Source organism: Staurois parvus, unplaced genomic scaffold, assembly GCF_062004578.1.
Source record: "Staurois parvus isolate SC_StPar_1 unplaced genomic scaffold, SC_StPar_1.0 ptg000694l, whole genome shotgun sequence".
Classification (NCBI taxonomy): Eukaryota; Metazoa; Chordata; class Amphibia; order Anura; family Ranidae; genus Staurois; species Staurois parvus.
The window spans coordinates 2955236-2980737 of NW_028318490.1; the positions used below are offsets into that span (position 1 = coordinate 2955236).

The 25502-nt window shown below is 40.9% G+C and overlaps 1 protein-coding gene across 1 annotated transcript in view; it reads right to left on the minus strand.

Moving 5' to 3' along the window:
- The window catches only part of VEGFB (vascular endothelial growth factor B), a 62606-nt gene extending 37366 nt beyond the window's left edge, over window positions 1–25240 (minus strand). The window contains exons 1-3 of the mRNA XM_089652813.1: window positions 25150–25240; window positions 24485–24667; window positions 980–1019 (exon numbers count right to left, since the gene is read on the minus strand). Coding sequence (XP_089508939.1) covers window positions 980–1019; window positions 24485–24667; window positions 25150–25182 — 256 coding nt within the window. The 5' untranslated portion in view covers window positions 25183–25240. The remainder of the gene's footprint in view (window positions 1–979; window positions 1020–24484; window positions 24668–25149) is intronic.
- Window positions 25241–25502: the final 262 nt, after the last annotated feature.

The window sequence follows — 25502 nt, forward strand, 5'->3', positions numbered from 1 at the left end:
CAGAACACACTGGTCAGTGCTTGCAGCCATTGGCTGTAAGTGCTGAACGGGTGCTGATCAGCAGATTTTTTTTCCGACATGCCCATTCTACAGAAGCCTGCCATTCGGCCAGCTTCTGCTGAACAGGCTGCTGTACACAAGGCCAAATGTCAGCCGGTTTCTGTTGAACTGCCTGATACTGGCCAATATTCGGCTCCTGTGTACTAGGCTGAAGGGTAAGCTAAGTCTGACCATCACACACAGGCAGATATTTTATATGCAATTTTAGAGAGAGAGAGAGAGAAAAGGTAACAGTATATACAGTAAATGATGCACTATACCATTGGAAATTAAGCCTGGTACACAAGTGCCAAATATTGGCCCGCGTGTAAGGGGCCTGCCAGAAAAACATCTGCTGATCGATATCCGATCAGTCCTCTTAGTCAATGGCTGCAAGCGCTGACCCGTGTGTTCTGGTAGGGGGGGCAGTCCCGTTGTTAGAACACAATAGCTTAGCAGGAATATTGTACTAACATCGGATCGTTAGTACAGCAAGTTCCCAAATTTTTTTTTTTCAGCCCACTAGATTGAATGAAAAAAACTCATAGTGTGTACCAGGCTTCATTTTGGGAAAAATATTAACTGAAAGACATAACAAACCACAATGGGGAGAATTTTTAAAACCGTAGAATTTTTTTTTTTGCTTCTTATAGCAACACCCAGCTCTGCATTTCATAGGCAGGGTGCAATGTGTGAAACAAGAGTTTTATCATCATTTAACAAACAGATGATTGGTTATTTCAGTAGATACCTCAAAGTGTTAAAATGAAAGCTGTGTGTTGCAATGACAGATATCTGTGTCTTTTTACAGTGGCACCACAGATAACCATACAAAGAGCCAGCAACTGTCCTTATCTTCTGCGATTGCCTTTTATGAAACTCTGCTTGCGGCACAAGTTTAACTTTGAAGCATGTTATTAAACAGAAATTCAAAAAATACCTTGTAATGTATGGTTCTCTTGAGCTTGGCACACCGAAATCTGCAGAAGGAGGAAAAGAAATTCTGCTTTAAATAAAAGCATGACACCCCAAATTCTCAGTTACGCCAAGAAGTATGCATTTTTAAAAAGATATAAACTTGGGAAACCACTAGCCTGGTAATGAATATAACAAAATGCCATTATGAATAAACTTTTGGAAATATCCCAAGCTCATACACTTACAAACCCAGGAAATATAAATACATCATGGCCAGGGGAGGACTTACCATTTGGGAACTCGGGCACTGCCCGAGGGCCCTTAGTCAGTAGGGAGCCCCATGAGATGCCCCTGGTACCTTTTCATAGGCTTTTTTGGGTGTGGTTTGAGTGTGGGTGAGGACACAGGGGCCCCATGATCTCCTGTTGCCCGGGGGTCCCATGAGTTGCCCCTGGTACCTTTTCATAGGCTTTTTTGGGTGTGGTTTGAGTGTTGGCAAGGACACAGGGGCCCCATGATCTCCTGTTGCCCAGGGACCCATGAGTTGTCAGTCCACCCCTGATCATGACTTACTATAATTAGCTCTATTAAACCAAATCTACCACCATGTAATTTTAATCACACCTTGACTGTGCTAAGGTGTTTCTAAACCCAGGACCCTGCATTCACTATATCCTGTCTCCCACAGTACACAGAACGTGGTAATGCAATTATTTTAGTAAATATAAACTGCTAAATACCTTTTCTCATCAGCAGTTAGAGCAGTCTTGTGACTTCAGCAAAGCATTGGTTAAAGCCTGTAGGAGGAGTTTTCTTTTTGCTCTAGGAGGATGCAAAACTCCTGACCTTCTGTCTGGACAGTGCTGATTGGCCCTGTGCTGACCACATGCACTCTCCCAAGAAAAAAAAAACTCTCTAACAATACACACCAAACTGAGCAGAGTGACTCCACACAGTATGTCTTATCAGGAGATAAGAGAGGGACACTGAAAGAAGAGGAGGAGCAGGGAAGTCAGGATCAAACAGCGCTTTTACACACTACAGAGGATTACACTAAACTGAGCATGTGCAGAAGGGCTATGGGTTCAGTCTGTCTTCTCAGGTGGACATTTGAACAAGAGGAGGGGCAGAGAAAACAGGACCAAATGACCTTTTTACACAATGCAGAGGATTAACCCCTTAGGTTCCACAGTGAGTCTAACAAGCATGCTTTACTGCATATACAGACTGATTTTACTGTTGTGGGTTTAGTAACACTTTAATTTTCCCATATTGTCTAAAATTTGCAGTTTTCAAGCAGATAATACTGATTAGAGATTAGGTAATTATGACTTAAGTACTTTATAACAAAGCTACAAGGAAAACACCAGGCCTAGACGCATTTTCATCCATGTGTACAGGCACATTGAAACCAATAGGCTACATTTAGGTCAGTGAAAAGAAAAGCCTCCAATGCCTAAAAAAAATGCTAAGATTTTACACAGCAGTGTGCTAGAGGCCTAAATATACCCATATCAGACCACATGACTGTTACAGAGTTCAGAAACACAAAGAGCCCTTAAAGCTATGGCTACAAAATGTTGATAGTATTTGGAAAACATATTTGAATGCATTTTATTTTGGAACCACCATATGATTGCTATAAAAGCAATTTTATTCTGTATCGGGTTTACCTTTGAAATGGGAATTAGGAGCCCCTGAATGATTTTGATATGGGGCCCCGTCAGATATAGTTATGCCCCTTAGAATTAGCAGTCTTGGAGTTATATTATACTATACACCATTCAGCATTTAGAGCATTTTCAAAATATGGGGAATATCTAGATGTACATTTCTATTCTTCGAAGAAGAATTGCAGGACATTTTTGTCTACTTATTTTTGTCTAGGGGTGAGGAGAGTGGAGATATATTTATCTAATCAGTTGATCCTCCCAGCACAAGACCCGTCCCTGCCACTCCTACCACCAACAGAAAATTCCCTAGCACACTTACCAGCTAGCCTGCAACCAAACCGAATTGGCCCGGTCTAACAGTTTGCATTAGTTTTAGTGGCACACATTTGCAGATATATGTGTGTGCTGTTACACTTGTGTGAAAATATATTGCAATGCATAGTCATAGTTATTGTTCATATTACTGTGAATTGAGAATTTATATAGGTAATTTTCATGAAGCCATTGTTTATTAGCTTCAGTACAGATATTGCCATCTTGTAGATATTTTGGTTATTGCAACATCATTTTCTGTCTTCCATCCTGTGTTCCTCCCACTTGTGATGTATTGCCTTTTCACTCTGTCTTTTTTGGGATGAAGATAGCCACTTGTTTCAACGCCACATGTAATCTGTTCACATCTGGGAACACATTACCACATTTTGACCTGCAAATACTGTCTTTTCAATCATCTGCTACATCTTGTTATCTGCTGTACCTAAACAAAGATCTCCTTGGATGAAAAATGGTGTTTGGTGAGTTAAGCTATCTGATAAAGGCTGTCTGTAGTGATTGTATCTGCTTATAGAGACCAGGCATAGAGGTCCAAGTAAGGGATAAGTCACCAATACAACAGTTGAAGTCAGAAAAATATGTGAAAGCCATGGTGCCTCACGTTGGACACATTTCCGGCCTAATCCTACTCTAGCTCTACGTATGTCTTCAGACAAACAATATTGCTACCTTTTGATCTCTTTAAAGATATTGATAAAATCATCTCTTCAATTATATTGGATAAACAAACTCTGTATTTGTAATTAGACACATTACATCTATAAGTATATAGGAGTGGCAAATGTCTATTCATTTCAAATTCATTTTATCTGTTCAAGTTACTGGAAGAGTATGGTTTGTAATGCATCCCTCTGACTGGCAACAAAACAAAGGTGTAAGGATACTTAAACACGGTACTGATGTTTGAACATCAGTATTCCTGGTCAATAGTTCTTGTGTTTATTTTGCGCATATGTGTATATTTTCTAGTGCTACCCCCAAAGGGGCCGCTTGATAATGCTTGTCCCCAGTGGTTGCCCTGACCTTGCAAGCCTCCCGACACTTCTAACAATCTGCGTTCAGACATATTTCAACAGTATAGAATAGTAATGCAAGAGACACAATTCTTTAGTAACATGTCTATTAGACTAATGTTTTCAGGATACACAACCCCAATTAACGCATAAAAGCAAAACACTGTTAAATAATCAATTAGCAACATTTAAGAGATTATATAGTCATGAGAAGTAAGCTTTAAAGTGGAACTATAGGTAATTTTTTTTTCTTTTCATTTTGGATCGAGTATGGTAGGGTTATAAGTCCTCTCAGATTTTCTTTTTTGCCATGTGTCCAATTGCGGAGATTTCCTTTCACTTCCTGTCCCATAGCTAAACAGGAAGTGAGAGGAAATCACTGCAAATTAAGGGAATTCTTTGGGGACCTCCAGGTCACAAGAACTAAGGTCCCCATTGGAAGATTTCCCTCTATTACTTTTCTGGGGATAACCAAACATTTTTGATTTTCTTTTACTTTCACTCTCAATGATAATGGTAAACAGGACAAATAGAAAAGGTGAATCTTTCTAATAGGGGCACAGACAGCAATAAAAGCTGACAGGTGTTCTGGTCTATCTCCATCCCTATCCAAAACTAAGAAAAAAAAGTTTTGTAAGAAGGGGGAAAAAAGGGGGCTTGTTGACTTATCAGCATCCTCCGGGCAACCAGCGGCTCAATGGAAATGCAGAACCGTTTACTGTGGCATGAATAGATATAACAGAAACCATTAATTTAAATAACAATGGCCTAAAAGAGAAGAACCCCTTTTTAACTAGAGATTGCAACACGAGTCCTGTGATTTTTAAACTTCTTGATATGGTAGTATCCATTGTCTTCTGCTAGCAATAGTGGGGCCCATAAACATTAGTGAATACCGGTAATTCAATGAAATTAAATAGATAGACTGTGGTTCTGTTCAAAGCAAAGCACTCCTGGCACCGAGGGTCAGTCACCGCTCTCTGCTCTACCCATCCCAGTGCTCACTGGAGCGCTGGGCTGGGGAGGGAGCGGCTGGCTCAGGCTCTCAGCGGCTCACTGAGAGGCTGAGCCAGGTGCCAGTAGGGAATCTGGGTGGATCCTGACATTAGAGTTGGGATCTCTCCAGAGCCTGGACCAACTCAGTGACCTCAGTGATCGGGAATCTGGGTAGATCCCGACTTTAAAGTGGCGATCTTCCCCCAGCCTGGACAAGCTGAGTGACGTCAGCCAACAGCAGACTTTAGCCCACAAAAACGCACTCCAGATCCATTTCTGAGGCGTTTCTACATGCAAGTTTTCTTGATGTGTTTCGGTGCGTTTTTGTTGTGTTTTTGATGCATTTCTGGATGCATTCCAAATGATTTTTTCTTCTTTTTTCTGTTTTTTTTTTCACTGTACTGAGTTTTTGATGCAATTTTAAAGCTTTTCTGTGTGTTTCGGTGTGTTTTTGATGCGTTATACTGCATTCGAGTACAGTTCTGTGCAGGAAAAATGCAGCTTGTTCTACTTTTTTTTACCTGGAACCAGAACTGCAAGCACTGGTGTGAACTATGCCATCGAAAAATATATAACCTACTTTCTCTGCATTTTGGATGCGGATAAAAAAGCACTGGAACACATGTAGCGTGAACTAGCCCTAAATGTAAAATATGTCCATGCTTTAGAGCCGCTTTAATTTATGTATTTATTTATTTATTTTAGGTACTTATATAGCGCTGTCATTTTATGTAGCGCTTTACATATATATTGTACATTCACATCAGTCCCTAACCCTCAAGGGGTGTACAATCTAAGGTCCCTAACTTACATTCATACATACACATACTAGGGCCAATTTGGACAGGAATCAATTAACCTACCATCATGTCTATGGAGTGTGGGAGGAAACTGGAGTTCATAGAGGAAACCCATGCAGGCACAGAGAGAACATGCAAACTCCAGGCAGGTGGTGCCATGGTTGGGATTCAGACCAACATCCCTAGTACTGCCAGGCGGAAGTGCTAACCATTTAGCCACTGTGCTGCCCATTTATGTCACTAATGTACATCCCAAATGCCAAATATCACTTTAATGTCACTAATGTATGTCCCAAAAGACAAATTCATCAAGGATCTTCCCTTTATATGGTATAGGAATGCAATATTATTCATGTTTGTTGATTTACTGTACGTTGTAGTACCTGCAGCTCATCTTTAAGAAGGTCTGATTCTCACTAATCCTGATTTCTAGCCGAAAATACAAACAAACTTTAAAAGAGTGTCACTATAATTTTCTGTTTTATAGTGCCAGGCATGAGATTTCCAAAATGTGGAAATCATTGAACCCACCTACAAAAGGTGATTTAAGTAGAAGTATTATAAGATTCCTTCCATATTATAGGCTTATGTTCTCCAACCATCTGCCTCAACAGCAGATAAAGTACTTTGGGGAAGGAAAAAAGTGCTATAAAAATATAAACTGATAATAACAGGAGCAGTAGAGGTAAATACAAAAACACAGAATCAGCAAAAAACTTCCCACATGGAAGAAAAATATATTTTAAATATATTTTTAAAATATTCTTCCCAAATATATTGACATATATTTGAAGTGCTACAATTTTGGCCATATTAAATATACATCAATATATATATATATATATATATATATATATATATATGCACACACTGCATGTTGAAATGCGTTTTTTATTATATATTACAAAATATATGAAAAATATTTTTTTAAATATAACATATAAAAAAGTCATTTTAAAATATATTTTTACATATATTTGTAAAAAAATGTTGATTTGTATTTTTAAAGACATAGTATTTTTTAAATGTATTTTTAAAAAATATTTTTCATATATTTTGTAATAAAAACGTATTTAAACATGCAGTATATATATATATATATATATATATATATATATATATATATATAAACAAATATGCAGTGCTATAAATAGAAATAGAAAGTGACTAGTGCTTAAGGACGCAGAATCTCACTACGTAAACTAGGGTACACAAAAGTGCAAGATGCAAAAAAAGTGCAAAAATGATAAATGATGATAGTGCAAAATGATAAATCTCGTCTACTGAATGACAAGTACAGATGTGAATGGATGTGTTAAACAACAAGAAAATATATATGATAAATATCAACAGTTATATCCAACATGTAAAATGATCCATCACTATAATATTATAGTCCAGACAAAACGTGCATAGATGAAATAATAATAATAATTATTATTATTATTATTATACAGTATTTATATAGCGCCAAAGGGTTTGCTCAGCGCTGTACATTAAAGTGGGGGGACAGTACATGAGACAATACAGTAACAATACAATACACAAGGGGTTCGAGGGCCCTGCTCTTTCGAGCGTACAATCTAGGAGGGAGGGGGTAGAGGTACAGGGGGAAGGAGTGGTAGGAGGAGTGGAGAAGAACGGCTGTTAGGTGAGGGTGGGGTAGGCTTCCCTGAAGAGATGGGTTTTCAGGGTGCGCCTGAAGGTGAGGAGGGTAGGTGACAGTCTGATGGATTGAGTTCCAGAGGATGGGGGAAGTCCTGGAGAAGCCCTGCAGTCGGGCATGGGAGGAGGAGACCAGGGAGCTAGAGAGTAGGAGGTCTTGTGAGGAGTGAAGGGCACGGGTAGGGTGGTATTTGGGTATCAGGTCAGTGAGGTAGTTTGGGGCAGCGTTATGAATGACTTTGTATGTCAGAGTTAGTAATTTGAATTTAATATGTTGGGCAATCGGGAGCCAGTGAAGGGATTGGCAGAGGGGGGTGGCCAAAGTGGAGCGGTTGGTGAGGTGGATGAGTCTAGCTGCTGAGTTCAGGATAGACTGGAGCGGGGATAGCGTTTGTCGGGGTAGGCCGGTGAGAAGGGAGTTGCAGTAGTCCAGGTGTGAGATAATAAGGGAGTGTACGAGTTGTTTAGTGGTGTCTGGGGTGAGGAACATACGTATCTTGCAGATGTTGCAGAGGTGGAGCCTGCATAAATTCTGATAGTGATTGGACATGAGGTTGGAAGGAAAGGTTTGAGTCCAGGGTGACACCTAGGACTTTGGCCCACTTTGTGGGGTGGGATTGACGGTGGCCTTGTTAGTCATGATGGAGAGGGGGGGGGGGGCCGCAGGCTGGGGGGAAAACTAGGAGCTCGGTTTTGGACAGGTTTAACTTGAGGAAATGGAGCAAAATCCAGTCTGATATGTCATTTAGGAGGTGGGTGATGCGAGCAGAGAGTGAGGGGGTGAGGTGGGGGGTGGAGAGGTAAATTTGTGTGTCATCGGCATAGAGGTGATAGTTGAAGCTGTGGGAGTGTATCAGTTTGCCAAGGGAGGAGGTGTAGATGGAGAAGAGAAGGGGTCCGAGGACAGAGCCTTGGGGGACCCCAACAGAGAGGGGGAGAGAGGGGGAGGTGGAAGCGTTATAGGTAACGCTGAAGGAGCGTTGGGATAGGTAAGAGGAGAAACAGGAGAGAGCAGAGTCCCTGATGCCAAGGGAGTGTAGTTTAGTAAGGAGGAGGGGGTGGTCAACTGTGTCGAAGGCCTCGGAGAGGTCGAGGAGTAGGAGGACTGAGTAGTGGCCATTAGCTTTGGCGGTTAGCAGGTCGTTAGTGATTTTAAGTAGGGTGGTTTCGGTGGAGTGTAGGGGACGGAAGCCAGACTGCAGTGGATTAAGGAGGTTGTTGTCAGTGAGGTGGGCGCTTAGGCGATAAGCAAATAAATGGTGAATAATAGTGATCATTATAAAATGATGCTCAAATATATGGTGATGATCATACAAAAGTACAGACCAATGAAGATGGTGAATGAAACTTCTGTGCTCGTGACTTCTCATGATAAAAATGAGATATGCTTGCACTCACCAAAAGCGCAAGTTAATTGCGCATGTAATAATATCCAAGAAGAGCACTGATGGTCATCAGGGATCTGGTCAGCGGCATGGCCTCCACTGATGTATACACACAGAATTGGCACTCCAAACCTCTCCACCGGTCCCTCACAGCATATGCAGACAGCTCCTTCCATGCGTTTCCATTATACAAAACGACTGCCAAATGAGTACTACTCCACCTTGAAATGGCTCAGATACAAGCCACCAGACAAAGGCATTTGATAGTGTAGTATTCTTTAATATGTCTTTGGCAGTTTCCAAGTATAAAGAATATTCAAATAGTAAGTTTACAGAGCAGTACATACAGCAACCAAGATGGCCGCCGGACCACGATGCAGCCTCGGCGGTGTGACGTCAGCGCGGCAAGGCTCCTCCTGACGCGTTTCATGCTAAAGCACGTTATCAAAGGGATAGCCTTGCCACCGACATCTACTGCTATTTATATCACCCACACGCCTTGAAGCGGGCGCCATGTTCTAGAGGAGCGGCACCCGCGCGCATGCACGAAGTGGGCACCATTTTCTAAAGGACCGGCAAGTTAGCCGGATTAATACATGGACCGAGAAGTGTTACAAATGCACTGTACACTAATATAGGCACTGGTAAAAGAATCCGAATGTAAGGCCCAATCCGAATGTATGTCAATATATTTGGGAAGAATATTTTAAAAATATATTTCAAATATATTTTTTTTCCATATGGGTTGTACTGAAGGAAGAATAGTGGTACCATTGTTGGCCTATTGCTAGTTTTCTGACTAATATGCTAATCTGATGTCTTTATTATTTATTATACAAGATTTAATGTCTTCAATACTTTCGAGGTCATTGACCAGGGACAAATGTGCAGATGTGAATTTTATTTGACTTTTTGTTTATCAGAAACTCACAGCCCTTTGAAGCAAAAGGATCAACATAACAGTAGGGCAACTAGCATTTTTGAAAGAAGGGCAGCAATGCCAACCTACATCTTCCTTTCCTTTTTTTAAACATCGTTGACAGAATGCATTCTCAATAATGACCTCAGTGTCACTGTACTTAATGTTTCTGTACGACTGGAGGATGATATTTGGATAGAGGGGGGACCTGGAGGAGTTAGCAGGCCACTATAGTTAAATTCCTGTGTTGTTCCATTGATTTATAGTTGATTTATAATTTCCATGCATTATATCTAATAAAAAAAATAACAAAAGCCAAAAAAATAAAATATTGTGACCTGCCTTAACCTCTTTGATTTAAGTTTTGTTTGTTTTTTTTTAAATTTGTGATGCCTGTTGTCACTTCCCACGCTGTTGTCACTTCCCAGCTTCCCTTTCCCTTCCCCCACAATGTCTTCCCTTCTTCTGCTACCCTTTCCTCTATAAACAGCTCACAACTTTTCCCCTATAACAGATATGATCTTAGCACAGTAGCCAGACTGTCTGCAACACTTACTTCTTTTGCTACAACAAATCTGCAGTCAGATGCATCACTTATTATCTATGATCCAAAGCTGCATGTTGACATTTTTAGGGGTTGTCAGTGATGTTATTGTGACATCAGAGTCTGACTCCTAATACTGGTATGTTCTACCTGTGACGGTAGTAGGACTACAAGTTCCAGCATGCTCAAAGATTGCAGTGTGCAGTGATTTATTGCTGCACCAAGAAACAACATCCATGATTAGCGTAAGAGCTGCATGCCACTAGTCATTAATAGCTACTGCAAGAATATTCCCAACAGACCACCACTAAAATCATTTACTGAATTAATCATTAGGTCAATAAACGCTTCATCATTAAATAATAAGCATTATGTTTTAATACTCCTAATGGATTTCATTAAGCAAACTAAAAATGAAAAGTTTTGGGGGTTGGACTGTTTGATCATTACAACTGTCACTGAAAATGAACAACTGACCCTGGAGAAAATCCCATTTAATTCAGTCAAACTGATCTTCCTCATTATTTCTAATGAACGTTTTCTAGAGAAGACAATTTGAAATGATTGATTCTTTAAAGCGGAGTTCCTCCCCAAAGTAGAAGCTTTGCTTGTTAGCCTCCTCCCCACCCTCCACTGCCATATTTGCCACCTTTTGGGGGGGAGTGGATGCATGGTTTTGATAGGCTCCCACTTCCACCTCAGTTGTTGTGAAATAGATGAAGCAATAAAGTGACAATTGCATGTATAAAACACTGACCAGTTGGTAAAATGAGATCACGGAGGTCCGGCGGCATGATGTCACGGCTAGCAAGGCTCCTCCTTGACGCATTTCGTACTACAAGTACATTGTCAAAAGGGGTATGCCAATTTTTTAATGACAATTTATGTTTCAAAACACATCAGAGGTGCATGTGCGTTTTCATGTAAGGGATCATATTCCCATGCTGTTTTAGGCATTTTATGACAACACGCATTTATTATTTATAATTGTATTGCCCGATTAGATTTCTCATACTGTTTTTTTAGCGCTGCACTTTTATTTTGAGATTTTATTGAAGGCTTGTTGTGTACCTTTAGTGTTTTCAGCTGCTTATGTATATATATCTCCTTAGCGCTCGCTACATTTTTTACAATTTTATTACAAAATATAACTGTGCTAAGAAATTAAAGACCAATAAATAGTAGCTGGACACCGTGCCTTGATACCAGGCACCTACTCAATAATGTACAAATAAAGTGCAGCGCTTAAACATTCTAAACAAAATAAAGTTCAAAAGTGATTCAAAATGTTCATAAGTAAAATATCAAATTATAAAATCAAAGAAAAACAGTCTCTAAATGCCGTGATGAGATAGGAAGACTTCTGAGGATAGCCAATATGACACTAACCACTTGCATGCAAGGCTTACCAGAAAGTGGTATTAAGGGTGGTCAATCACGCTTTTCAAAAGACCTCCAGGGAAATGGACGGAGGGAATCTCCCTCTGAACACCCAAAGAAGAGAGATTGGTAATCCTCCCAAGTCAATCCCTATGTCTGGTGACTCCAACCACTCCAAGCAAGTTGTATAAGACCAGAACTCGTGGAGTCAAACAACAATCCAATAAAACCAAATGCTTTAGTTTCACAACATCTGCAAATACACACAGGCCTCTTGCCCTGACCATACAACTTGCATGGAGTGGTTGGAGTCACCACACATAGGGATCGGCTTGGGAGGATTACCAATGTCTCTTCTTTGGGTATCCAGAGGAAGATTCCTTCCGTCCATTTCCCTGGAGGTCTTTTAAAAAGTGTGATTGACCACCCTTAGTAAGGGGTCACACAATTTCTGGTAAGCCTTGCATGAAAGTGGTTGGTGTCACATTGGCTATCTTTGGAGGTCTTCCTATCTCATCACGGCATTTGGGGACTGTTCTGCTTTGTTGTGTTTATTATAGGTCAGCAGCTACAGTTTTTGTAGCTGCTGACTTTTAATAACCACAAAAACACCTGGAACTCCACTTAAATTTATTGTCGCTACATGTATGGCTTGCATAGTGGGTGTGTATATGAATTGTTCTTCATTGCAGTTTGTGAACACTTGCTGCATTAGTATACACTCACCATGCATTAAAGTGTTACTAAACTCACAACAGTAAAATCAGTCTGTATATGCAGTAAAGTAGGCTTGTAAGGCCTCTTTCACATGGATGTTCCGATCGGGTCCACCTGCCCGTTTTTCAGGCGGACCCGATCAAAACCTCCATTCTCCTCAATAGAGCAGCGGGTGTAAATGGACGTGTCTGTTTACACCTGCCGACATCCAATCCGATCCAACCCGCAAAAAATGGACAGATGGGGATCCAATTCCCCTTCTGTCTGCCGGATCAGGTCGGATGGAAACAGATAGGCGGTCTGTTTGCATTCGACCGCCCACTGGGGAGAGCGACTGCTCTGTGTCTGCTCTGCTTACCACAGACCTGTCCTCCGCTTGCTTGGCGGGGATCAGCGGAGAGATCACCCGCAGAGCAAGCGGAACCGCTAAACGTGTGAAAGGACCCTTATATTCACTGTGGAACCTAGCAGGTTAATCCTCCACATTGTGTGAGAAGGATGTTTGATCCTGTCTTCCCTTCCCCCTTCTTCTACTGTGACCAATCCATCTGCTGATAGTACAGAGATCTAGGAGGCATTATGCACATGCTCAGTTGGGTGTGTATTGCTAGAGAGGTTTTTTTTTTTCTTGGGTGCATGTGCATGTGATCAGCACAGAGCCAATCAGCACTGCTCAGACAGAGGGTCAGGGGTTATGCAGCCTCATAGGACAATCAAGGGAGAATGAAAACTTATCCTACAAGATTAACCAGTGCTCTGCTGGACACTGATAGAAGTCACAAGACTGCTTTATACTGCCTATGAGAAAAGGTATTTAGCAGTTTATATTTATGAAAATAATTGCTATTCCATGTACTGTGGGAGACCAGATATAGTGAATGCAGGGTCCTGGGTTTAGTAACACTTTAACTGCATCAGCCTGTTTCTGGGCTCTTTCAGACAGTCATTGAAATCCAAAGCAGCCTTATTAAAGCACATATAGCATTAGTGAGCATTTTGGATGTGTTGTACAAGCATTTATGTTGTTTCAGACAACACTCCTCAAACGCCCTGTGAATGCACTTTAAACTCACTGTAAACGCCATAGGTGCATTTACAGTGCCTTTATAGCAAGCTTATGGTATGTTTCAATTGAAGTGAATGGAGGCAGTTGCAAAGTGTCAACGCCTGCCAAACACTGCACTCAGCGATATATTTGTCTCACTGCAACTTGAGGCAATGCTAATGCTGCAGTGTGAACACCTCTCTCCGCTCCCTATTATAACATTTTTGAGTGCCATTGATATGTGTTCATGAAGAGTTAAAAATGTGACCCAACCGCCTATTTTCAATGCCTATGTTAAAAATGTCTCGTTAGTTTCAATAGGAAACATAACATTGGCAGTTCTGGGTTCTGACTGCATCAACAATACGTTCCAGAACAATTTGTGGTAGAGTCAGCTTTCAAATAGTAAACCTTGTGGCTGCAACTCAGTACATAAAGCATACAGACATGGACAAGTGTTAATCTCCCAAATATTAAATACTGTATATGTGTTCTCTATGGGTATCTGACTGTGGGATTATGGTTGATACCATATATAGTGGTTCAGGATTTCAGAAACATCAAATCTCCCGGAACTTCTGTGCACTACAATCTCTAAACTTTACGGAGAATGCAGAAAAAAAACCATCCAGATTGCAGCAATTCTGTGAGTGAAAAAACACTGTTAATGAGAGAGGTCAGAGGAGAAAGGCCAGATTTGTTCAAGCTGACAGGAAGCCCCCAACTACGCAAATATCCACTCTATACAAAAGTGTTATATAGAAGTGTCACTTAAAACTGGTTTTGTATAGTGTAAGGAAGAGTTAGACCTCATATCAAGTTTTTATTGTCTATGTCCCACTGAGGTGGATTCTAGGCATGTGAACACTAGAAATGTTCATTTTGCTTCATTTTGGATGCATTTGTTAATTGAAGAGTTTAGTGTCTTCATATTTATTACACTGAACCAATTCGGCTTCGGAATTCGTTTCATATCTTTGGCATTCTTTTCATATATTTATTGGTACAAGGGTAGATTTGAAAAACGTAGCAGTTTTTCTGGAAGATTGCTATATATTCGATATATTATCAAATCGGATGGATTCAAATCAGAAGGATTCGATATTTTTGGACACTAGAACTGGAACAAAATTTGGATCCATTTGTTATCTGAATCCAAATTATCAAATGAATTCCTTTTCCCATGGGCCTTACATTCTATCACATCATGTGACATCATCCAAATGAAATGAATGAAAGGAATGCATTTATAAATTTTGTTATATCTTTTTTGGATTCGTTGATATTCGTTACAATGTCCATTCAGAGATTCGGGTGTATAAATGAAATTTCCGTCCTAAAAGTGAATCGAAACAAAATGTAAATGTCTAGTGGATTCACCTGCTTTATTTTTCTGGTGGCCATTGTCACCAAGACAAAAATGGAGAGGAAATCCAAACATTTTGAGAGTTCACCAGAAAAAGAGGTGAGGAAAAGTCCTCCAATAGGAACACCAATTCCTGCGTCCAGGTGTAGAGATAAGGGGTACATACAGACCTCCTGTATGTTGTCTTATATCACACACAGACAGCCAAATCTGTTGTCTTATATCAATTATGTGGAGGTCCACACAGAAACAGCCCATAAGTTGTCCAACAGTTCTTTTCCAGAGAGATGTATTTAATCAGCTCAGAGACAATTCATAAAACAGAGGTACAGACAATGCAGATGACAGGGTACTTAGAACATTCATGCAATCATCAGACACCTTCAGAGAACCCACTTTTTCCTGACCCAACTCAACCAAAAAACCTTCCCTAATATACACCTTTTCCCATTGACCAAAGTGTCGAGCAACCTGATTGGTTGGTTTTATGAGCATGTTTGATCTCATTTGTCTAATGTGTCTAGACCTAGAACTGCTGTATGCATAGATTTTAATTAAAAAGTTAAATAGATACTCCTTGTCTTGTTTTATGGCAACACTGCAATCTTCAACATCCTTGTACAAAGGTGGACAGGACACCCAAGTTGAAATTCTCTTCACCATAAACAAGTACACTATGAATATTAAGACCTTTCCAAATATAATCAGACAAACTTGCATTTTACAATGCTGGTAGATGTACAAATAACCTCCCATAACTCCTCCTGACTCTCCGCATATTTATCCAAAAACAGGTTAACCCAACATAACAAAGGTAATGTAATTACCTTGTGCATAAATTAACATAGTAAGGAGCCCTCTGCTATCCTATTTACAATATATATATATAAAATTACAATAGTCTACACTGTACTGGGCCCAGACCCCCACTGACCAAATGGGCCCTGAGGCTACCTGATCCACTCCTGTCAGTTAAAGTATAACTATTTTTTAGTCTTGCATAGAGTACAGAGGGATTAAAGCAACTGTCAGGTGTTTATTGCTGTCTGTACCCCTATTAGGTATATTCCCCTTCGATCTTTGTCCTTTATCAGAGCGAAAGTGAAAGAAAATCCAAAATTTTGGGTTGTCACCAGAACAGGAATAGGGGGGAAATATTCCAATGGGAATACCATTTCTTGTAATAATCAGGGATTCCCTCACTTGTAGGGATTTTCCCGTGTTTCCTGTGTTGGCCATAGGACAGGAAGTGAAGGGAAATCTCCCCAATGAGATAGAGTTTGGAAAAAAATGAACAGGGGTTATAACCCTCCCTTACTCTATCCAAAATTAAAATAATTTTTTGCTTTTATCTCTACTTTAAAAACAGAAAAGGGAAACGGGGTTGGAAGTAGTGATGACTAGAAAAAAAACATTGTCTGGTTAGATGAAACTTGATTGCTGCTGATGTACAGACGTAGGGTCAGAATTTGGCATACAGCATTAAATCTTTGGAATGAAGATGAAGGTTGCAATATTAATGTCTGTCCAACAAATCTAAAGGAACTATGTAATGTTATAGGGTCATCATAGACTAATATCTCATAGTAGCTAATACATTATGGTATCCCTGCCGCAAAGATTTTACCATGGGCTGAGGGTTGTGGGGCCTACCTGCTATTTGGTAGGTATCAGTTACTTTGCTTTCTGAGGTTACCTCCGAATTTGCTCCAATGGCAAGAATATTCCTAGATTGTAAGCTCGAAAGAGCAGGGCCCTCGATCCCCTCATGTTTTGCATTGTATTGGTATTGTTCTGTCACATGTTCTGTCCCCCTTTGTAATGTACAGCGCTGAGCGAACCATTGGCGCTTTATAAATACTGTATAATAATAATAATAATATGATGTATGTAGTAAACACTCATTCATAAGAATAAATAATCATCCTTGGAACAGTTTATGACCACATCTTTTGCTTGGGTCCTAAAGTACCTGGGGCACTGTTGAACACCTGATTGAAATATTGTAGGTCTCGTAGCATACCATGACAAAACATGGATGAGGATTTTCATCTCTCATGTAATTTATTCATCTTCCCTTCTTTCTTTATGCTGTCTCGTGTCAATCTGTTTATTGACAATGGTCACAGGTCAGAGCACTCAGTAGGACACACAAAATTTAAGATGATACAACACTTTGCTTCCATCACACCTTACACTGTATACTTCTATGTAAAGCAGAGTTCCAGAAGTTTTTGTGTTTATTAAAAGTCAGCAGCTACAAAAACTGTAGCTGCTGACTTTTAATAAACACACACTTACCTGTCCCAGAGTCCAGTGATGTTCTCACCCGCGCCGTCCCTTCTCCCCTTCTCTCCTCCATGGCGCTGGCATCTCAACTATGGGCACCAGGCTGTGACAGCTTGTGGATTCACAGCCTGGTGCCCACTGCGCATGTGTGAGTCACGCTGCGCCTCCTAATTGGTCCGGCAATCTCCTGGGACCTGTGAAAGTTCCCAGAAGACTACGGGAAGGAGAAGGGGGACGATTTTCCGTCTCACTTGGCCGTGGCGAAATGAACCGGAAGTGGGAGTGGGTAACTATCAAAAACAGGTGGGGAAGGAGGCACATAAGCGGAGCTTCCGCTTTTGAGTGGAACTCTGCTTTAAGCCAAATAAGTGCACACTGGAATATACTGATATATTTTTTTTTATACAAATTATAGTAAATTATTTGAAAAGTAAATTACCTACATGGTGTTCTTTAACATGACACACATGTTGTACTCTCCTGCTCTATGCAATGGTTTTGGGTCCGCTGTCGGCACTCTTAGCTCCTTCACCCCGTCAAGTGCCCCGATAGCAAGCCACTTACTGTTGGGGCACTCGTGCAGGCTTGATCCTGAGCCTTGCTGTCTGTGTCTAGCTCCCTCGCCACTAGCTGTGATTGACAGCAGCAGTAGCCAATGGCTACAACTGCTGTCTCTGAGCCAATGAGGAGTGAGAGAACAGAGAGAGCCTTTGCTCTTGTGCACATCGCTGGATTAAGATCAGGCTCAGGTAAGTATGATTTGGGACTGGGGGGGGAACTGCATACAGAAGGGTTTTTAGAATGCGTTATGGTGAAAACCCTTCTGTCTTTATTTGCCCTGTAAAGACTATCTGTAACCATTTTCTTTATGAATAACTGTCTATCTGTAATGATTTTCTTTTAGAATTACTGTCAAATTTTTCTTGTTGTCTGTGTCCCTACTGAGTATATCTATCTAGTCTATTTCATCCTCATGACCTTTGTTAATAAGACAAAAAACTGATCCAGAATTTTATTTATTTCTAGAACAAGAGGCAAGGGTAAATATTTCATTAGTGACATCTGTTCCTGTGACAGTTGTTTAAACCTGGCCATACACTGGTTGGGTTCATATGAAAAATCCCAACAGTGTGTAAGCAGGTGCAGTCTATTTCCTCCACTACAGGTGGCACCCGTCTGCAGTGGCAATGTAGGTGGAGGAGGAATTCAAGAGATAAATTGTTCTTCTATGGTTTCCTTGGTCACAGGGAGAGAGCTATCTGACTAGATGCTGGTGGCCAATGTGACTTTGGTGGCCATCTTTGCTGAGGCAGAGTCTATTTAACACCCTGGCTCCCAGGTTTGACATGCATTTTTGGTAGTGTAGGGACAGGATACCCATCTGTCAGGGACAGAGCTACCATCAGGGAAAGGTTCCGGAGGAGTAAGGAAAGTTCAGGGACATGCCAACCTTCCTGGAAGCCTCCCCATTTGGGTACGGACTGGCCAGGCCATATTCCACCCCTCAAGACAGATGCTGTCGGCACCTTTGGGTCTTCTATCTACAGTTGCATTGCTACCATAACCTGTGAGTGTTTCCAGTCTGGTCCCCATCCTGCCAGTACTGTCCGCAGTCTCTGGTCATCCCCTGTACTGTCCGCAGTCTCTTGATCATCCAGTGTACTGTCCACAGTCTCTGGTCATCCCCTGTACTGTCCACAGTCTCTGGTCATCCCCTGTACTGTCCGCAGTCTCTGGTCATCCCCTGTACTGTCCGCAGTCTCTTGGTCATCCCCTGTACTGTCTGCAGTCTCTGGTCATCCCCTGTACTGTCCGCAGTCTCTGGTCATCCCCTGTACTGTCTGCAGTCTCTGGTCATCCCCTGTACTGTCTGCAGTCTCTGGTCATCTCCTGTACTGTCTGTATTCTCTGGTTATCTCCTGTACTGTCCGCAGTTTCTGGTCATCCCCTGTACTGTCCGCAGTCTCTGGTCATCCCCTGTACTGCCCGCAGTCTCTGGTCATCCCCTGTACTGTCCGCAGTCTCTTGGTCATCCTCTGTACTGTCCGCAGTCTCTGGTCATCCCCTGTACTGTCCACAGTCTCTGGTCATCACCTGTACTGTCCGCAGTCTCTTGGTCATCTCCTGTACTGTGGCCACAGTCTCTGGTCATCTCCTGTACTATGACCGCAGTCTCTGGTCATCTCCTGTAGTATGTCCGCAGTCTCTGGTCATCTCCTGTACTATGTCCGCAGTCTCTTTGTCATCTCCTGTACTGTGTCCGCAGTCTCTGGTCATCTCCTGTACTGTGTCCACAGTCTCTGGTCATCTCCTGTAGTACGTCCGCAGTCTCTGGTCATCTCCTGTAATACGTCCGCAGTCTCTGGTCATCTCCTGTAGCATCTTCTCAGTCTCTGGTCATCTCCTGTACTATGTCTGTAGTCTCTGGTCATTTCCTGTACTGTGTCTGCAGTCCATTGGTTCAGAATATTGGTTTTCTTGTTTTCCGCCTCTAAAACCTAAGTGCATCTTATGGTCAGGTGCGTCTTATGGAGCGAAACATACGGTATATCCTTGGAAAAAGGTCTACATGTTTCACAGATTCCCCCGTTTCCTCAGGGCCAACAAGGATTTGTATTACAGAGCCACATATATAAGTGATAATAAAAGCTTTCTCAGATGTTTCCAAGACATAAAACAAAATGATGAGTATGACTATTATCAATGGAATGCACTTGCCGGCCCATGGGAGAAAAACCCAATGAATCCAGAACCAGAAGAGTATCTATATTGTCAGCCACACATAACATGGGAGCTGGTAAACAATATGCCTCAAATTGGAAGGTTTGGTTAGATGCATGTCCAATAATAGACTCTAATAGGAGCCTCTGTGGTGCTGGGATTAGAAAATTAAAGCATGTATACACAACTGATCCAACCTTGTAAAACACTGGCCAACTACATGTTCACCAAGCGTCCTCATGATAACTGGTTTAGTTCTACAAGATTGATGTATTGTTTTCCACTGGATCATACTTGAGTTGGCAGAATCTGGAAGACCTCTAAATAATAACAGATAGGAAATGACTGCTTGTAGATTAAATATACCTGTATCAGGTTATGTGGCTACCCTTTGTTTCTCATGTTTCTGGTAGTGTTTTAAAATTTAGGATCTGGTGAAAAAAAATATCCCAAGTGTGAATCCCACCACCCCCTGGATGACCACATGTACATGACAGTATTTGTAATGGGAATATATGTACTTAAAGGAGAAGTAGGACCAAAGTTTTTTGTCCCTACTCCTCCTGTGGGCCACAAGAGTGCACTTAGTTCTCCACTCCTGTGACCTGTATTCAGGTGACAGCGGGCTAAATCTCGCTGTCACCTGATGTCACTGAGCTGGTCCAGGCTCTGGAGAGATCCTGACTTAAATGTTGGAATCCACCCAGATTCCTGGCTGGCAGCTGGATCAGCCTCTCAATGAGTCTGTTAGAGCTTGAACCAGCCGCTCCAGCCCAGTCCACAGCCCAGTGCTCCAGTGAGAGCTGGAGGGGCAGAGCCAAGAGTCGGTAACTGACAGTCACCGGCTCACTGAAGATTGCTTAGTTCTTAGAGGCGGTGGGGGACAGACGCAGCATGGGACTGATGTTGCATCCACCTAGGTAAGTACATGTGTTTTCTTAAGATCCTGAACTTCTATTTTAAGACTTCTATTAAAACTATACTTGTAGACTGGGTATAGACACCAAAACCACATACAAAAGTATAAATGATCATGCAATACCAGTTCTCTGGTTTCTTCATTTATATATGGGTGCCAACTTGGCAAACCATGCATTGGAACAGCTGTCTATGTTCCTTCATTCATCAGCAGACTAGAGTAGTATTTGATTGTATGTAATGACAATATCTGATGTTCACTGAAAATTCCATGTCAGTGAAAATTGGGGTAAGAACATGGGATATAAGATAAGACTTGATTATTATCTTACAATTGTCAAAAACAGATAGCTGTTGCTCTCTTGGATAAGGATACAGAAACGTCATAAAACTGTCTGATGAGCACATAACAAGCAATTCTTTCCCTCAGTGTATGGGTACTTTAAATACATGTTTTACTTAATACCAGCAGTCATTTTGCCAGCTACAAGAAGATCTAGCACGGTATAGACTAGTATTGACATGTACTCAAAGCACCTGATACAGATCTCCCTACTCGTGCCTCAGCTTCCCTTCAACCAAGGTAGTTTGAACCATGTGATTGGCCAGAGACCAAATGGCATTGCTCTTGGCTACTTTTCAGCAATGGCGGCCAGTGCTGAAAATGCAATGCAAGCCAGTTCTTTTTGGATTCAGCATGGACATACAGAGGACACTATTTGTACCTGGTTGGTACCCTGTGATTTTATATCTCAACTGATATCTTTACCACCGCAGAAGAAGACACTGCACATCCACCTACACCACTTGGTCAATCATAGTAAACATTGCATAAAATACTATATAAATACAGAGCCAGCAAATCTTGACTACCATCAATTGTGTAGAATGGCTGTAATGATGGCCTTATGGCTTCAGTACTTCTGTGTCACCCAGAATGTCACAGAAATCTTGGATGTTCTTACCAGAATCCTTCTAGGTCAGTGTCTCAAAGTATTCAAGCAGGACAGAGGTCAGCAAAAGTTTTTATCTTTTTCTCTAATGAAAGATTTCCTATTCTTCATTCATTCCCTGTTAACTGCGATATCCTCTATATTTTATAAGGTTCTAAACCCAAGAACAAAATGTTATATTGTGTAGATTAAAAGTCCTTAGATGTGGTAGCAATAGTTTCTTTTTTTCAATCATTTTCACTTTATTTTCACCTGGTGTCTCTTCCAGTAACACACATCTTGTCCTAGGGCAGTGTTTCTCAACTCCAGTCCTCATGGACCCCCAACAGGTCATGTTTTCAGGATTTCCCTCAGATGAAACAGCTGTGGTAATTACTAAGGCAGTGAAACTGATCAAATCACCTGTGCAAAATAATGGAAATCCTGAAAACATGACCTGTTGGGGGTCCATGAGGACTGGAGATGAGAAACACTGTCCTAGGGAGACAAAGCACTCCTTTCCATTCTAGGCTGACTCACTGCAATTTATCTATGGAGGATCAGAGTTGGCACCCTAGGCTGCTTTTCCGATTTGAGTTACCAACACCTGCCCCTCTCCTCATCTCTATTAAATAGAGAGGAGGTGCTTTGTAGTTCAAAGCCAAAAGCTTTGTTTGAGATATCAGTTTAATGCACAGAATGTAACAAGAGCACTGTATTTGTGGCAGGATCAACAGGTATTTTTCTATATTGCAGAAAATGCCTAATGCGTGAATTTCTTGGCTCTGCAGGCTAGAATTTAAGCTTTGCATTCTTATATATTGAGTGAGTAATGAAGCTGCCCGCCTCCATCACTTGGGGACAGATGTGCATTGCAGTGCTGTGTGGCCCATTCCCAGCTTCTAAGATGAATTCTAATCTTGCTGAAAATTTTAGCCTGAATAACTAAAAACTAATGCAGCCACCACATCTTGGTAAACTGCAGTGTATAACAATTTTGTTCTTTGGCTTATCCTTTAAAGCAATAAAAAAACACCTCATCCACATGGAGAATGGGATACAAGTAATTAAAACTACAATTCATCAGTATGATAACCTGCATTGTAACTAATTGCCATTGCAGGTCAGATTACTTTTCATTTTGGAACTGTATTTATAGGTAAATATGGAAAATACTATTTTATGATAGCTTGCATTGTAACCAATTGGCATTGCAGGTCAGATTACTATTCATTTTGGAACTGTATGCATAGGTAAATATGGAAAATACTATTTTATGACAGCTTGCATTGTAACCAATGGCAATTGCATGCCAAACTACATTGTATCAGTTGACAACCTGTATTGTAACTAAATGCCATTGTATGTCAGATTACAGTGTATCAATATGATAACCTGAGTTGTAAACAATGCATGTCAGACTATTCACTTTGAAACTGTATTTATAAGTAAATAAAGAAGTATTATTTTATGATAGTCTGAATTGTAACCAGTTGCCATTGGATGACAGACTAAAATGTATCCGTATGATAAACTGTATTTTAACTAATTCAATGTAGTTAAACACGTCAAACTACAATGTATGTATCAGTATGATAACCTACAATGTTACCATTGAACCTTATTTATTGATGAAACAAAAAAAAGTATAAAAATTATTTCATTATAACCTACAATTATAAAAAAATGGAAATGCATGTCAGACTTTTCACTTTGGAACCAGATTTATAAAAAGCAAGGAAAATATTATTTTATGATCACCTGTGTTATAGCCAAATTACAGTGTGGGGTTTATTTACTAAAGCTGGATAGTGCAAAATTCGGCTCACTTCTGCATAGAAACCAATCAGCTTCCAGGTTATATTGCCAAAGCTTAATTGAACAAGCTGAGGTTAGAAGCTGATTGGTTTCTATGGAGAAGTGAGCCTGATTTTGCACTCTCCAGCCTTGGTAAATAAACCCCTATATGTCAGACAATTCACCTTTGGGACCTTATTCATAAATAAGGAACATGTTATTTTATGATAACCTGTACTGTAACCTACTGCTATTTCATGTCAGACTATTATTTCATGTAAGGACAAATATAATTTGATGATAGCCTGCACTGTAACCTACTGCTATTGCCTGTCAGACTATTTACTTGGTAACCTTATTTATTAATAAATAAGGACAAATATTATTTGTATGATATTTTGCATTGTAACCAATTGCCACTGCAGATTGTTCACTTTGGAAACTTTTTTTTTTTTTATATGAAATATATTATTGTTAGAAAACCTGTACTGTAACCTAATGACTTGTATGTCAGACAATTCATGTTCAGACCCTATTTATAAATAAAAAAGGAAAAGTATTATTTTGTGATTACTGGCATTGTAATGGATTGCATTGTAAGTCACACTATTCGTACATTAATAAGGAAAATATTTTTTTATACACAATATACACAGGAAGATAAAGAGGACTGACTTTTTAAATGAGCTGCAATGAGGAGCTGGGTTGGTTACTTATCAAAACTGGAGAGTGCAAAATCTGCCGCAGTTCTGCATAAAAGCCAATCAGCTTCCAGGTTTTATTGCCAAAGCTTAATCGAACAAACTGAAGTTAAAAGCTGATTGGACACCAAGCGCAGCTGCACCAGATTCGCAGTGCACCAGTTTTAGTAAATCTCCCCCCACAACTTGGAAGCTCCATTTCTGGATATCTAGTTATAGCTCCTTTCTGTATTATAAAGTCAGAAGTCCAGTAATGGTTTCAGACTCTAACTCCCACTTCTGCTCCCTATGGCAATGCAGGCTACTTCAATGGCCAGTGGTCAGAGCACTTACCGGAGTCAGGATGCACTGGAGTAAAACGCATAGCCACACCAGGGAACTGGCCAGCACACAATCCATCTTGCACAGAGGTCCCTTGTCCTGGAGGTTGTCCTTTGAAGCCAGTCCTAAATCTGATGAGCCAATTGTGGAGGTCTGGCAGGGGCTTTTATATGCAGATTCATTCATATGCACAGTCTGTTCAGTAGGCAGAAGGTAATAGAGTCAGATGAGAGGCTGGCATACACTGGGAAACAAGGACAGAGTTTAGTTCCAAAAGGTTACCGCTATCCAGCCACCCCCCAGCCTAAGTAAACTCTCACAAAGCAAACAGAACATTCTTTTCCCAAAAAAAAAAAATAAATGGACAAATTTAGCAGGATTTGCTGGTGTCACCGGAGAATGTGTGTGCATTGACCTCCCCTGCCTGTCTCATTATGTGCCCCTGGCTGGATCCCTCTCTTTTTTTCTCTCTCCCTTTGTCTGGGTTATCCTTCCTTCCCTCTCTGTGATCTGTACTAACTCTGCACACAGCAGAGGACCCTGACTCCTTCCACAGAGAGGTAGGCAGATAGACAGATAAGCTGAGAATGGGATGGTGGATGGGAGGGAAAGAGGCTGATGGAATAAGAGGGAGGCTAGGTGCTGGACATGCTGGAAGAAGAGAGCACAGCACTCACCTCCAGTCCCCAGCGCAGGAACAATCCGCACATTACAGGCACAGGACCTGTGTACTTGTGTGCTGCTGGAAGGAGAGGTGCTACTTGTGACTCACTTGGTAGCTCTCTATGACTCAGTTGTGACTTGTGAAAGACATGCAATCCTTAGGGAGGTGAAAACTACATTAAAGGGGACCTCTCACAAAAGAATCATTGGGGTGGATTTACTAAAGGCAAATAGACTGCGCACTTTGCAAGTGAAGTTGCACTCATTTTCCTCAGAGCTTAGTAAATGTTTTTAAAGATCTGCTGATTCTGATCATCCAATCATGTGCAAGCAAGTAAGCCTTTTTAAATTTTCCTTGCACCTCACT